Source organism: Theropithecus gelada, chromosome 12, assembly GCF_003255815.1.
Source record: "Theropithecus gelada isolate Dixy chromosome 12, Tgel_1.0, whole genome shotgun sequence".
NCBI lineage: Eukaryota > Metazoa > Chordata > Mammalia > Primates > Cercopithecidae > Theropithecus > Theropithecus gelada.
The window spans coordinates 80,140,511-80,155,402 of NC_037680.1; the positions used below are offsets into that span (position 1 = coordinate 80,140,511).

At 39.5% G+C, this 14,892-nt stretch overlaps 1 protein-coding gene across 11 annotated transcripts in view; it reads left to right on the top strand.

The window, feature by feature from the left end:
* The window catches only part of ABI2 (abl interactor 2), a 109,434-nt gene extending 94,542 nt beyond the window's left edge, over positions 1–14,892 (top strand). For 10 of the 11 annotated variants that reach the window (XM_025404248.1, XM_025404249.1, XM_025404254.1 and 7 more), the window contains one exon: positions 9,924–14,892. In XM_025404248.1, coding sequence (XP_025260033.1) covers positions 9,924–10,099 — 176 coding nt within the window. In that variant the 3' untranslated portion in view covers positions 10,100–14,892. The remainder of the gene's footprint in view (positions 1–9,923) is intronic. The other variant, XM_025404247.1, reaches the window with a different exon arrangement.

Sequence of the window (14,892 nt, forward strand, 5' to 3'; positions counted from 1 at the left end):
GGATCACGAGGTCGGGAGATCGAGACCATCCTGGCTAACACGGTGAAACCCCGTCTCTACTAAAAATACAAAAAATTAGCCGGGCGTGGTGGCAGCGCCTGTAGTCCCAGCTAGCTACTCGGGAGACTGAGGCAGGAGAATGGCGTGAACCCGGGAGGCGGAGCTTGCAGTGAGCCGAGATCGCGCCACGGCACTCCAGCCTGGGCAACAGAGCAAAACTCTGTCTCAAAAAAAAAAAAAAAGCAAGCTTATGGCTGGGCACAGTGGCGCGTGCCTGTAATTCCAGCCCTTTGGGAAGCCGAGATGGGCGGATCACTTGAGCCTAGAAATTCGAGACCAGCCTGGGCAACATGTCAAAATGTGGTAACAAACAAACCCCCAAAAATTATCTGGGTGTGGTGGCAGACGCCTTTAGTTCTAACTACTCGGGAAACTAAAGTGGGAGAATCGCTTGAGGCCGGGAGGTGGAGGTTGCAGTGAGTCAAAATCGTGCCACTGCACTCCAATCAGTCAATAATAAAAAATACAAAAATTATCTGGGTGCGGTGGCACACGCCTGTAGGCCCAGCTATTCGGGAAGCTGAGGTAGGAGAATTGCTTGAGCCCAGGAGGAGGCGGAGGGTGCAGTGAGCTGAGATTGTGCCACTGCACTCCAAAGAAAAACACCAAGCTTATTAGCAAGATTGAAGGCTAGGAAGTCATTATACAAGATTAATTGCATTTTTGAATACTAGCAACAAACAATTTGACATAGAAATTTACAAAGCAGTACCGTTTATAACAAAAAATATGAAGTACTTGGGATTAAATAAAATATATGCAAGACCTATATGACAAAACTGTAAAACATGAAGAGAAATGAATGAAGGCCTTAAGTTAATTGAGACATGTACCGTGATCTTTGATCATTATGGTTAAGAGACTGATTTTCCTCACATTGAACTACAGATTGATGCAATCCCAATAAAAATTCCAGCAATCTATTTTAGAGAAATGTACCAGGGTATTCTAAATGTTATATGGAAATGCAAAAGACCTAATAGTCAAAACAGTTTTGAAGAAGACTAATGTTGGAGGATTTAAACTACCTGATTTCAAGGTTCTATAAAGCTTCAATATCCAAGACAGTATAGTGCTGGTATAATTGTAGAAACATAAATCAGTGGACTATAATCTAGAACCCAGAAATAGGTCCATATATTTTGATAAAGGTGCCAAAGGTAATTCGGGGGGCCGGTGAGGGGGAAGGATAGTGTTTTTAACAAATAGTTCAAGAACAATTGAATATCCACTTGGAAAATATGGACCTCCAACCTTACTTACCATATGTAAAAATTAACTTGAAATGGATTTTAGACCTGAATGTAAAAACTAAGCTGTAAAACGTCTGGGGGACAATATAGGAGGAAATCTTTATGATCTTGGATTAGAAAAATCATTTTGTGGAGAACACATAGAATACATGAAGCATAAAAGAAAAAAACTAATAAACTGAACCTCATTAAATGTTTCTTCAAAAGACAATGTTAAAATGACAAAGCAAGACGTAAACTGGGAAAAATATTTGAAAAATAACTTGGTAAAGAGACAACTTGTAGAAAAAGGAAAAGATTTAAGCACATTTCACCAAATAGATGAATGAATGGCAAGTAACATGAAAAGATGCTCAACAGTATTAGTTATTAGGGAAATGCAAACTAAAGCTACAGTGAACCAAACTAAATACTACTATTAATACACACCCTCTGAAATCACTACTGGTAAAAACACTGACAGTAAGTGTGGGGGAAGGCATGGTGAAACTTGAACTGTTACACATTGCTGGTGAGAATGCAAAATGTTTCAGCCACTTTGGAAAACAGTTGGCAGTTTCCTAAGAAGTTAGACATATTAGACCATCTGATCTGGCAGTCCCTTCCTGTGTATTTACTTAAGAGGTATGGAGACATATGTTGACACAAACACTTGAACTCAGATGTTCATAGCTGCTTTGTTTATAGTAGCCAATACCTGGAAACAACCCAGATGTCTTTCAGCTGGTGACTGAATAATTCTGGAATATCCATCCAATTAATAGAAAACTATTTAGCAGCAAAAAGGAACAAACTACTTGTATAGGCAGCAATATGGATGGATCTTAAAAGTGTTATGCTAATGAAAGAAGACACAAAAGACCCATACTTTGATTCCATCTAAAAGAAATTAGATCAGTGGTTTCCAGGCACCATTGCTGGTGGGTGAAGGAAGTTGACTATATCAGGGCATAGGGGAAACTTTGACATGATGGACGTATTCTGTCCAACTAACTCTTTAAAAGTCTGAACGAATATGGCTGAACACATTTCCCTAAGATGTTTTCAAAGTTTGGCTTATTTCTGGTATGCTCAAGTCTTTCAAAACGTGAACACCAAATAAGTTCCACTTTTTGTATCCTTTGTGACAAGCAAACAAAAACAACTGTGGTTAACTTGTGATTGCATCATCTATATGATGATTGTGGTGTTGGTTATACAGTTGTATATACATTTGTCAAAACTCATCCAACTCTACATCTAAGTGGTTGTGTTTTTGTCTGAATTACACCTTAAAAGCAATTTTAAGGGGAGAAAATCATGCCCAAGTTACTACACTAGGGTGTGGCCCGGGGCATTGACACATTTTACAAATTCCCTAGCTCTAGGCAAAGTGATGACAGTTTTGCAGCTCTGAAAAACCAGCTTAGGTTATTCCTTATGAGAAAAGTACAATGAAAGGTTTGCTTTTAAAAAACAACGCTTCTGTGGACATGTAAAAATCTGAGAGACTTGTAGGAGAAGAAAGTAAACTATAATAGTTAAGTGTTAGAATTGGGATTTGACTGGGTGTTATAACTCTAGACCCCAAACTCTTAACCATTGTCCTAAACTTGAGCTCTGGCATCTGGCAGACCTAGGATTGAGTCTTGGCTTTATAGTTTATGAGCATTAAGTCCCCCCTGGAAAACTTCTTTTTTACACCCATTTTGTATCTCAACTTTTATAAACCATCTATTCTTTTGTTCTTCTGGCTCAGTGATACAACTTTTAGCTAGAAGTATAAATGATATATAGGAATTGTCAGATAACATTTCTGTCTTCACAAGACTGTGACAGTCCCTTATCTGGTTTATCTTCGTACCTCTAAAAGGCATCATGGATGCTCTATTAATGATTGTTAAGAAATGAATAGTGCCATTAATTATTTCTGGGGGATTTCTAGAAAGCTTCTCAGAGAACATGGCATTTGTAGTGCCTTGAATGATGAATAGGAGTTTCTCAGGCAGAGAAGAGAGAAAAAAGGAAGGGCCTTCCAAGCTGAGGGAATCACCTGAGTGAGAGGGCATGGCTGTTTGGGGCAGAGCAGTGTCCAGTGCATGAGGGTAGGGGTGGGTTGTAGGGAGAAAGGGTGATATGAGCACGCAAAGGGAATAAACTGTAATTAGGTGGTGGGTTGCTAAAAATGACAATGCCAAGGTGTTGGATTAAAAAAAATCTGGTAGTAGAGGGAAATTAGGAAGAATTTTTATAAAGGTTAATGATAATATCTCATCTACTTATGTAATTTTTTTTGAGATACCTGATAATAGTGTAGAGTGCATTGGAGGGGAAAAGTAGGAGTTGTAAAGACCATTTTGGATAAACTTTGAAGCAAGGGATAAGGGCCTCAACCGAGGTAGTGGTGCTGAAAACCTTGTTCACATAAATAAGCAGATGCAAACAGAAGGATGTTTCAAGTGGCATTGTTACTCCACTTTTCAAAGTTATTTTCCAAAAATCAAATAACCTATCTTCAAAAATCATGTTTGGTGATGTATCATCAAGGTCTTTTCTTAAAATTTTGTTAAAAGCAAAGGAATAAGAGCCACCTGATTTGCAAATGGATTGAGTTACTTGGTGGAGTAATTCTTTTAATATGAACACCATTATTTTGAATGGTCCCTTTGCCACCCAGTGTTTTGTACTTTAAGACAGTGCACCACGGTACTTTTTTTAAGTAGAAGGACAAAAAAGATGTAAAAACTTTTATGACTGCTTGACTGAAGATATGATCTCAAGCAGATCAATTTTAGAAAGCAGTACTTAAGATGAGAAAATCTAGAAAGAGGCCGGGCATGGTGGTTTACGCCTGTAATCCCAGCACTTTGGGAGGCCAAGGTGGGCAGATTACCAGGTCAAGAGATCGAGACCATCCTGCCAACATGGTGAAACCCCGCCTGTACCACAAGTACAAAAATTAGCTGGGTGTGGCGGTGCATGCCTGTAGTCCCAGCTACTCGGGAGGCTGAGGCAGGAGAATCACTTGAACCCAGGAGGCGGAGCTTGCAGTGAGCTGAGATCACTAGCCACTGCACTCCAGCCTGGCGACAGAGTGAGACTCTGTCTCAAAAAAAAAAAAAAAAAAAAAAAAAAAATCTAGAAAGAGAGCCAGGTGCATGTGGCGGCTCACACCTGTAATCCCAGCACTTTAAGAGGCTGAGGCCGGTGGATTGCTTGAGACCAGGAGTTCAAGACCAGCCTGGGCAACATGGCGATACCCCCGTCTCTACAAAAAAATAGAAAACTTAGCCAGACATGGTGGTGCATGCCTGTAGTTCCAGCTACTCCGGAGGCTGAGGTGGGAGCATCACCTGAGCTCAGGAGTTTGAAGGCTGCAGTGAGCTGTGATTGCACCACTGCCTTGGCAACAGTAATACCCTGTCTCAATAAAAAGAAAAAAAATCTTGAGAGTCTCTGTAAAACTATCTGCTATCCATACTGCTTAGAAAATCTTCAGGTACCCTGAGTGATAAATGTAATCAATTTTAAAGATGGGTGCACTAACTAGGGCAGTGACCATGATGATGGAGAGAAGTGTTGGTATTTGGGAGATTTAGAAGGTGGAATTAACAGGACTTGGGGATGTGGGGAAAGGTGAGTAGGGGGAACGCAAAGATGATTCCTAGTTCCACTTAAGCAGAGTAATTGGCTCCACATAAGCGTAGTAATCAGAGAACTGGGAGAAGACACTGTCATGGAAGCCATGGAGGAAAATGTCAAGAAGCAGGCGGAGGAGATCATCATTGCCAAACACTACAGGAACATTAGGCAAAGAACTGGGAAGAGGCTCAAAAGTAGAAGGCCAGTTTTTTTTTTCAAGTGAATAGTTTCATTAGAGTGGTAGGGACAGAAGGAATATGGCTGTATTAGTTAAGTAGCATTATTTTCATAGAAACAGCATCTCCAGTGGGTTCTAAAACATTTCCTAGAATACATTGTTAAGTGTTTTAACCAACTCTTCACTGATAGTGTCCAGGTTAACTTTGCTCTACCTCAGGGCAGCTTATAACATAAATTCCAAAGTATGTTAAATGTTTTGCTGGCTTAGGATGAACTTTTCATTTCCATATAAATACAGTGGTGTCAACTCACAATATGTAATTTAATACAAAGGATATATTGAAGTGGATAATCTTACTAGCATTTGATTTTTCCAGTGGCTTGCTAGTTTTGGGTACTTAATTGCTATAATATTTGGTGTGGTCAGTCTTTTTAGTTCAGATCAGTCACTTCTATGTAACATACTCCTTTTGGACCTTTTTGTTTTACATTGTTATTTTAGTAACACCTTAATTTTTTCCCCAATATGTATTTAAGTTACATTTATTACTGACTCTGTAACTGAATAATATGTAGATGTATTTAGAAGTATCCAAAAAGCTAGGCCTTGTGTTGGATACTAGGGATACACAGAGATGAGTAAGTGATAGGTCCTTACCTCCAGGAGTTTATAGTGTAGAGAGTTTTATGTTTAGATCGCTCCTATTTGTTTCAATTTACTTATTTTAGAAGAGAGAAGATAATCTGGGTCTTTTTTTTTTTTTTGAGACAGAGTCTTGCTCTGTGGCCCTGGCTGGAGTGCAGTGGTGCGATCTCCGCTCACTGCAAGCTCCGCCTCCCGGGTTCACGCCATTCTCCTGCCTCAGCCTCCTGAGTAGCTGGGACTACAGGCGCCTGCCACCACGCCTGATAATTTTTGCATTTTTAGTAGAGGTGGGGTTTCACCATATTGGCCAGGCTGGTCTCGAGCCTGACCTTGTGATCCGCCTGCCTCGGCCTCCCAAAGTGCTGGAGGCATGAGGCACCATGCCCGGCCCAGTCTGGGTCCTTTTCTAATGGTATGGTACCATTATTCTTTGCTTATCTTTAACTCTGCAGCATACTTCGTATAAAATTATAGGATTAAAATTAAAAAGAGAAACATTTAAGAAGTTTTGTTCAGTTTTACAGACCTTCATAAAATATTCTAGAATGTCTTCAATTGAAATGCTAAATATGAACAATGTACTTTGAAATGTAGAATGTATTTTTACTTTAGCAGAAACATTTAGTAAAACAATGTAAGTCCTTTTCTGTTTCAATCATAACTGCACAAAAACCAGATGTTTAGCATTTTAAGTTTTTTCTTACATGTGATTTATCAGTTCCCCATGTGATTTTGACACTACATGTGATATACATGCATAATTGCAAAAAATGACTTTCTTCACTATTGCCAAAACCAATTTTCCAGACTAAATAAAATCTAGACAGATTTTACATTTCTCAACATCAGCATTTTGAATATTGGTGAAAACAGAGAAGATACTTTATTACACCGCTCTGAAGTTACTTTGATAAAAGTTTGTTGCACTCAATCAAGTGCATTTTCCTTTTTGATGAATAGCTTTACGGTAAAGAATTAGATGAAGTAAACTACTGGTATATATCTTTCCCTGGAGTGAAAATGAATATTCGTTTAAACATTACTTATGTTTTTTAGAGACAGGGTCTTGTTGTGTCACCTGGGCTGGAGTGCAGTGGTATGTTCACTGCTCACTGCAACCTCAACCTCCTGGGCTCAAGCAGTCCTCCCGCCTCAGCCTCCCAAGTAGCTGGGACCACAGACGTGTACCACCATGCCTGGCTAATTTATTGTTTTAATTTTTTTTAGAGACCGGGTTTTGCTATGTTTCCCAGGCTAGTCTTGAACTTATTGGCCTCAAGTGATTCTCCTGCCTCGGCCTCCCAAAGTTCTGGGATTATAGGTGTGAGCCACAGTGCCCAGCCAGAAAATGAATATTCTTAGCATATTTCTGATTTTTGAAAAAGTTAATTTTAAAATAGTGAATACTAATTTTGGCAAAAGAAAAAACTGAACAGTTGTTAAAACTCTCAGCTTTATACCACTATAAACAGAGTCTCTGGAATCAGGTTTAGTGTAAATTCTGTCTAATCCAGTTTCTACTTTTGATTTGTTTTGAGACAGAGTCTCACTCTGTTACCCAGGCTAGAGTGCAGTGGGACAATCACGGCTTATTTCGGCCTCAACTTTGCTGAGCTCAGGTGATTCTCCCAAGTAGCTGGGACCACAGGCACGTGCTACCATGCCAGGCTAATTTTTTTTTTTTTTTTGTATTTTTTTTTTTTTTTTTTTTTGGTAGAGATGGGGTTTTGGCATGTTGCTCAGGCTGGCAATTTCTACATTTTAAAGAAGAAAATGAATGTACCTAGAGCTTACTAACTTTCCACTTCAAAGCATCTGTTACAACAGGCTTCATATTCTGTTCTGCATTACTTTTCATGGGTTTGCATGTCTTTTTCTTTCTCTTATTTTTCTTTTTTGAGACAAGTGCCTCGCTCTGTCACCAAGGCTGGAGGGAAGTGGTGTGATCTCAGCTCACTCAAGCAATTCTCCTGCCTCAGCCTCCCGAGTAGCTGAGATTACAGGCGCCCACCACCACGCTCGGCTACTTTTTGTATTTTTAGTAGAGACGGGTTTCACCATGTTGGCCAGGCTGGTCTCGAACTTCTGAGCAATCCTCCTGCCTTGGCCTCCTAAAGTGTTGCGAATACAGGCATGAGCCACCGTGCCCGGCCAAGGGTTTGCATTTCTTTCTTTTTTTTTTTTTGAGATGGAGTCTTGCTCTGTCGCCCAGGCTGGAGTGCAGTGGCATGATCTGGGCTCACTGCAAGCTCCACCTCCCGGGTTCACACCATTCTCCAGCCCCAGCCTCCTGAGTAGCTGGGATTACAGGTGCCCGCCAACACGCCCAGCTAATTTTTTTGTGTTTTTAGTAGAGACAGGGTTTCACCGTGTTAGCCAGGATGGTCTCGATCTCCTGACCTCGTGATCCACCCGCCTCAGCCTCCTGAAGTACTGGGATTACAGTTGTGAGCCACCGCGCCTGGCTGGATTTGCATTTCTTTAAGCATCAGAAATGTTGTCTTTCCTTAAAAAAAAACACTAGAAAATATTAGGTTGACTAGAAATGCTAAATATTCTAAATTGTATTTTCTGGGGTTTTTCCGTATTTTCTTATATTTAAACTTGTATGCCATTTAACTACATTTGATTGTGTTCAGGCATTTGGTTATATATTGAGAAATGCACACTGATCTCTTCATAGCAAGGATCCTCTAAAGTATTTTCTGGCCGGGTGCAGGTGGCTCACTCCTGTAATCCCAGCACTTTGGGAGGCCGAGGCAAGTGGATCACCTGAGGTCAGGAGTTCAAGACCAGCTTGGCCAACATGGCAAAACTCTGTCTCTGCTAAAAAAAAAAAAAAAAGTTAGCTGGGCATGGTGGTGGGCACCTGTAGTCCCAGCTACTTGGGAGGCTGAGGCAGGAGAATGGCTTGAACCTGGGATGCGGAGGTTGCAGGGAGCCAAGATCGCACCACTGCACTCCAGCCTAGGCGTTAAGAGTGAGACTGTCTCAAAAAAAAAAAAAAAAAATTCTGGTGTTCCTACAATATCACTACAATGGAAAATATTCACAATTTAAGGAAGCTATTTAATTTTTATTAAAACAGGCCAGAAATGAATTTTCTTTAGGGCACATTATATTATATCAGAAGTCCCTGTTATAATTTGTTTCTCATTTATTTATGTGAGGCACAAGGTTGCATGAGAAACTAACAAAGACGGTGTATTTGTCTGGGAACAATGGATAGGTGGAGATTTCATTGAGTGGTATAAAAAAGGTACAGGAGATGAAGAGGTTGGAGCAAAGGATAACTCTTCAAGTGGATTTGAGCAAGTTACAGGGCAGCCCAATATAACTAAACTGTTGAAGTTGATACAATACTTGGGAACCAGAGACTATCTGGTTGAAATAAGATAACAGTTGAAATAACCACTGAGATAATGGCCGAAAGAGCCAAGTTACCAAGTGATTTAAGCAGTGAAAATCACAGGAGAGCTTATAGGTATCTGATTTTCTTGGCACTCTTAGACTGTTGTTATGGTTATATTAAATTGGTGACATAATGCAGCATATGGTTTGAAAGAATATATGTAGTGGACTCCCATCATTCATATGTTTAACTCAACTCAGACATTTAATTCAACCACCATTCTACTTAGTGAAGAGACACAGGCTCCAGAGAGAGTGATAGAGGAGACAGAAATCTGCTGCTCCATTGGTCTGTCTGGTTTCTCACTTGCCTCTCATAGTGTATCTCATTGCCCTAGTATACTTCTAAGGTAAAGAAAAGCTTTTTTAAAACAAAACAAAACAAAATATGGTATCTCAACACAAACTCAAATGAAGAAACAGCCATCTTTCTTGATTCTAAGATTGTGTACCTCTTCATTGAGGTACTTCCCTGTAGGCTCTTGAAAGGTAATCAAAAGCACATTCAATTAAATGTGCTTTTCCCCCATTTGTACTCAATTTAGAGCCTAACATCCCTAGAAAATGGAATTTCATTGTATATGACTGGGTATTACTTAGAAAAAAAATATGTACATTTTGGTTGGTGTTTAGAAAGTCACCATGTTTGAGTGCTGCAGGATTTGGGAAAGGATAGATATTCATCGGCTTGGTTCTGTCTTTCTAGGAATATTACTCTCTTTCACATCCTATTTTGTTTTCTTCCCTCCTAGTTGTGGCAATTTATGACTATACAAAAGACAAGGAAGATGAGCTGTCCTTTCAGGAAGGAGCCATTATTTATGTCATCAAGAAGAATGACGATGGTTGGTATGAGGGAGTTATGAATGGAGTGACTGGGCTTTTTCCTGGGAATTATGTTGAGTCTATCATGCATTATTCTGAGTAAAGCTCTGCAGGGCTGTGCTTGCCTCACAGAAATAGTCAGGTCTTCCCAGATTATCTGAAGGCCCTGGGGATTCCACTCCAGTAAAGTAGAATGAAGGATACAAATGATAAAAATTACACTTTCTTTTGGTTTATCCCCCAGTATTAAAAACAAAAAAAAGCAAGCTGAGTCTGAACAAACGGATCTTTCTGCCATCATTTGTACAATGCTGAGCTGTCTGGATCGAAATAAAATAACCATTTTTGTATATGTCAAAGGTATAACAACATAACTGTGTAGCGAAAACAAAATCAGATTAAGACTGATTCAGAAAAATCTGGGATCTTTCTCAGGAATACTGTATACCCTTGGGATTTCTCCTCCTGCAGAATTTGTGGCATTGGATGTTCTTCATTGCCTGTGCTAAGGGGTTAACCTCATGGCCCAGTGGGTACCCTAGCTCCTCCTTTTCTTCCACTTGCATGAAGAGGAGGGAACCAATATTTAAATACCACACTTAACCATTTTTACAATTATTTCAGATGGCTTTTTCCTCTGTAACACTGTAAATTCTGCATTCTCTCAGCACTAGAGTGCACCAAATGAGTGAATGCTGAACTCACTTGCATCCCTTCATGTTTCTCAGTTTGTGGATTATAAGGATGATGAAATGTGAAAGTCTCCCAACACTCTGAGGGTAGTGAATGATTGCCACCCGTTTGATTTTAATGTGCTGCTGCATGAGACTGTATTGTTGCTAATGGCCAGTGTACCCAGATGTGAAGTGTGGTATTCTGGTTCATGTGTGGAGATGGGTATGTGAAGCTAGACATGAAGGTCCCTAAGGTTCTGAAGAGACTTGAACTGTGGAAATGCTCTTAGCAGGCATCCTGAACCCCTGCCTTCGGTGTTGTTTTGAGGAGTAGGATCTTGGAGTTCAGACCAACTGACTATCATTTCTTTCACTATTTAGAAAAACGCTATTCTACTTTGGAAGAGAATAGTAGTTATTTTCAAGTCTCTTGACAGTCACTGGGAGTAAAAGGTTTGCTAATGTGCTCTCTGGATGTTATTAATGGCCAGTATTAGTTGCTGCTGTATCATTGACTCGCTTAGCTGTAGAAAAGGTAATTCTCTCCTGATTTTGTATGATTGGACTCTTAAGTAGCTGCTGTTAGTCAGAATTCAAACCCATCTCAGACTAAGAATATAATGAGTAAGATTAATAGGCCGAAATATGTATCTAATCACATTGCTAAAAATTAATATAACTTTGACAGAGTAAAATACATTTCTCCCATCTGTACAATAAATACAGCTTCAAATTCAATGGAGTCTATAGGGCACATGGCTTTAACCACTACTGTAGTCAGTATAAGAAATATTGAAAAAAATCCAGGAGGGCTTGTCTCTGTAGGTGGTCTCTGTGGCGGTGGGCCAGCTCCTGTTCAGGTCCAGAGCTCGTGACATGGGTTCTACTCAGTCCCAGTGACTTGGCCAGAATAGAGCTTTGCCAGGTAACTGCCCTGTGCTAGGTGAAAGGGGAAAAGCAATAGCTGGATATATTTCAAATGAGGTCTTGAACAAATTCAGAAAGAGTAACTTGATTGAAAAATGAACAAGTGTAGTGTGTGAGGAAATTCAGATAGTGTAGGAGGCAGAAGTTAATATTCCACTTATAAATGTTATCTGAGCATAAAAAATCATCAGCCTTTAACTGAGACCCCGCTAAGACTCTCCTTATCAAGACTTTTTGGTTTTAAAGGTTTTAACGCATTGCAAGTTAAAATAGCTATTTTGCTTTTAGATTTTTCCCAGCACTTTGTATTTATTAGCTTTCATTAACTTGCCTCCAGTATACATTCCACTTCATGCTTTTCTTAGGTCATTTCTACATCCCTTATTCCTTGTTTTCCTGCAGTGTAATGGCCCTGAATGTCCTCGGAGCCCTTAGCTCCATTTTGGACCCAAACTAGACTATACTTAGATAAGTTAAGCTCTTCTTAGTGTACTGGTCTATAATTAGAAAAACTGTTTTGAAATTAGATGTTCCCATTATTTATTTAAACAGCTTTTTGCTGAGAAAGCTTAGTGGATTAATGAGGCAGAGGGTGTTTTGAAATCCAACAGATAGTTCCCACAGGCTGGGCGTGGTGGCTCACGCCTGTAATCCTAGCACTTTGGGAGGCTGAGGCGGGTGGATCATGAGGTCAATAAATCGAGACCATCCTAGCCAACATGGGGAAACTCTGTCTCTACTAAAAATACAAAAATTAGCTGGGTGTGGTGGTGCACACCTGTAGTCCCAGGTGGCTGAGGTAGGAGAATCGCTTGAACCCGGGAGACAGAGGTTGCAGTGAGCCAAGATTGTGCCACTGCACTCCAGCCTGGTGACAGAGCGAGACTCCATCCAAAAAAAAAAAAAAAAAGTTCCCACAGCTCACCACTACAGAAGCAGAGAAGACAACTATGCAGAAAACAGAGTTGGTGGCAGTCAGCAGGAATGCAGCTGGTCTGTTGGACCCCTGCTGGATGGGGGGAGTGCAGAAGACACTGACGAAGTCCTTTATACTGAAGACCTGCGGTTGGGAGCAGGGGGAGTCCATGGGTCTGCTGATTTTTTTCCCCTATTTAGTACTAATGTGTGTGTGATCTTTGTTTTACAAACAATACCTTTTGGGTTTTCTGCATATTTTAAAATTTTTGTACAGTTTTGAATTCTATAGATTGTCTTGGAAGGATACTGTGTGATGGGCCAGGTGCACAGTAATTGGAGACTTTTGATGTATGTAGTATTTCATAGATTGCATGCTATTAATCGTCTGTGAGGGTAGTAGTTTTTGTTTTATTGTAAGTTTCCCTCTTTTTTTAATAAATTAAAAGATGGTATTAGGAGTTTCAAATGAATGCAGAAAATCTTACATGCTGTGTACTATTAATATACAATCCAAGTCTAAAATCTGACCAATAAAGCAACCATTTTATCAGGATAGAGGGAATCTAATGGGAGAGGGGAATCTTCCCTCCTGAAGTTTGTGTGTCCAATCCCCTTAAAAAAAAAAAAAAAAAAAAGTTGTCTTTTTATTTTGTCATATTAATACTCGAAAGTCCATGGGGATATTAATGAAAATACACTTTGTTGCCTTTGACCTTATGGCCAAGGCAGTAAATCAGAAACAAATAGTGCCAACGTGTCAAAATCTGATTCAGCCTGCCGTTTGGAATAAATATGAATCTTCTAAACTATCTTGTTTAATATTTTCCATCATTTAGCTACTTCTTTTCAATCTCCCTCAGAGGCGCCTGCTGTTCCCATTTTAGAGTTGACAGTGGCCTGCTAATTTAGCTATGTTCCTAAATGTTACTGGGTGTGAGACATTTTCATCCCCTTTTTCCTACTGCTGGTGTTTATTATCCGGCTAGAGAATATTTTATGCATCTTTACCATGATGTCTGGACTGTATCTGCGCTCCTTGGCAGTTTATGTTGAAGATAAAGATAACTAAAGATTTTTCTTTGGGAGGGAGGCATCAAAATGATGGTAGTTTGCTTTTATCTTATGTTCATTTTCTTTTAGTAGGTGACATTTCTGCATTAAGAACTGTTTTTATCTTTTACTACCTTTTCTTTTCTCCTTCGTGGAGAGAGCATGACATGTCCTGAAGGTCACCTTTGCCTTTGAAAAAGGTATTTTTGGAGGAATTCGCAGGTGACTGACAAGCCTTTGAAAAGAATGGGATCTGTTCACTTCTGGTCTTTTTGGCCAGGAACTCCTGATTGGTGTTAAGGTGACAGTTTCCCCCATATGATCTAGAATCACTGAATTTCAGCTAGATGAGATTTTTAAATTTCTGGTTGTCTCATTAGACTGATGAGGTGAGTTTTCTTCTTCATAGGAACAGCTAGTTAAGAATTCTCACTCAGTGCTCAGTACTGTTTCCCACTGCACCACAACTGTCTTAACTAAATGTGCTATATTTTTCTTTAAAAGTTAAGAGTTCTATTTGATGTTTTCAGGAATATACTTGAAAAGACATGCCATGTTTTGGTAAATACCATCAGAGTTGTGTAAAGGCGTGTACTAAGCACAACCTTAATTCGTGGAAATACTCATTTATCCCTCCTAAAACTACATTCAGTGTAAACACTTTTCCCATAAGGTGTGTGCAGTAAAAATGTCATATTAATTCAACACTGGCAGGAGCACGGCACAGCAGCCTTATTGGAGAGAGCCTTATAAAAGTGATTAAATGGAGGCATCGAGCTCATTACCTTTAAGTTTACTTTGTGCTGACCTTTGTTCCTGTTTTATTGAGAATCTCGTAAGTCTAAAAAAAAAAAAATTACAAAACGACAGGGCCTAGCTGTGTATAAATGATCCTTGCTGAATATCAAGGTTTTTTTGTAAAAAAAAAAAAAAAAACCCCAACAAAAAAAAACCAACAAAAAAAGCTTATTTTCACAATAAAATGAAACCTCTTTTGCAAGTTAAGAGTTCTATGGAAAAGCAGTTTTTATCATATTTTGTGTCCATGCACCATATTTCTTAAAATGGCTTACAAAACAGAATGTAAACAATTTGTGATCTGGCCAGTTGTACTTTTAGCTTCCAGAGGGAGAGTTGGTGGTATTATGAGTTGAGTAAAAACCATCCAGGGGAACTTGAGGGAGCAGTCTGTTGCCAGTAATGTTCCTTGTGTGCCATTAAACACCTCCAGATGAGCGGAGGAACATCACTTTTTAATTTTTTAATTGTATTTGGAATTGTTGCCGTGTACTAAGAACTTGACCTAAATAAAATCCCACAAAGTATA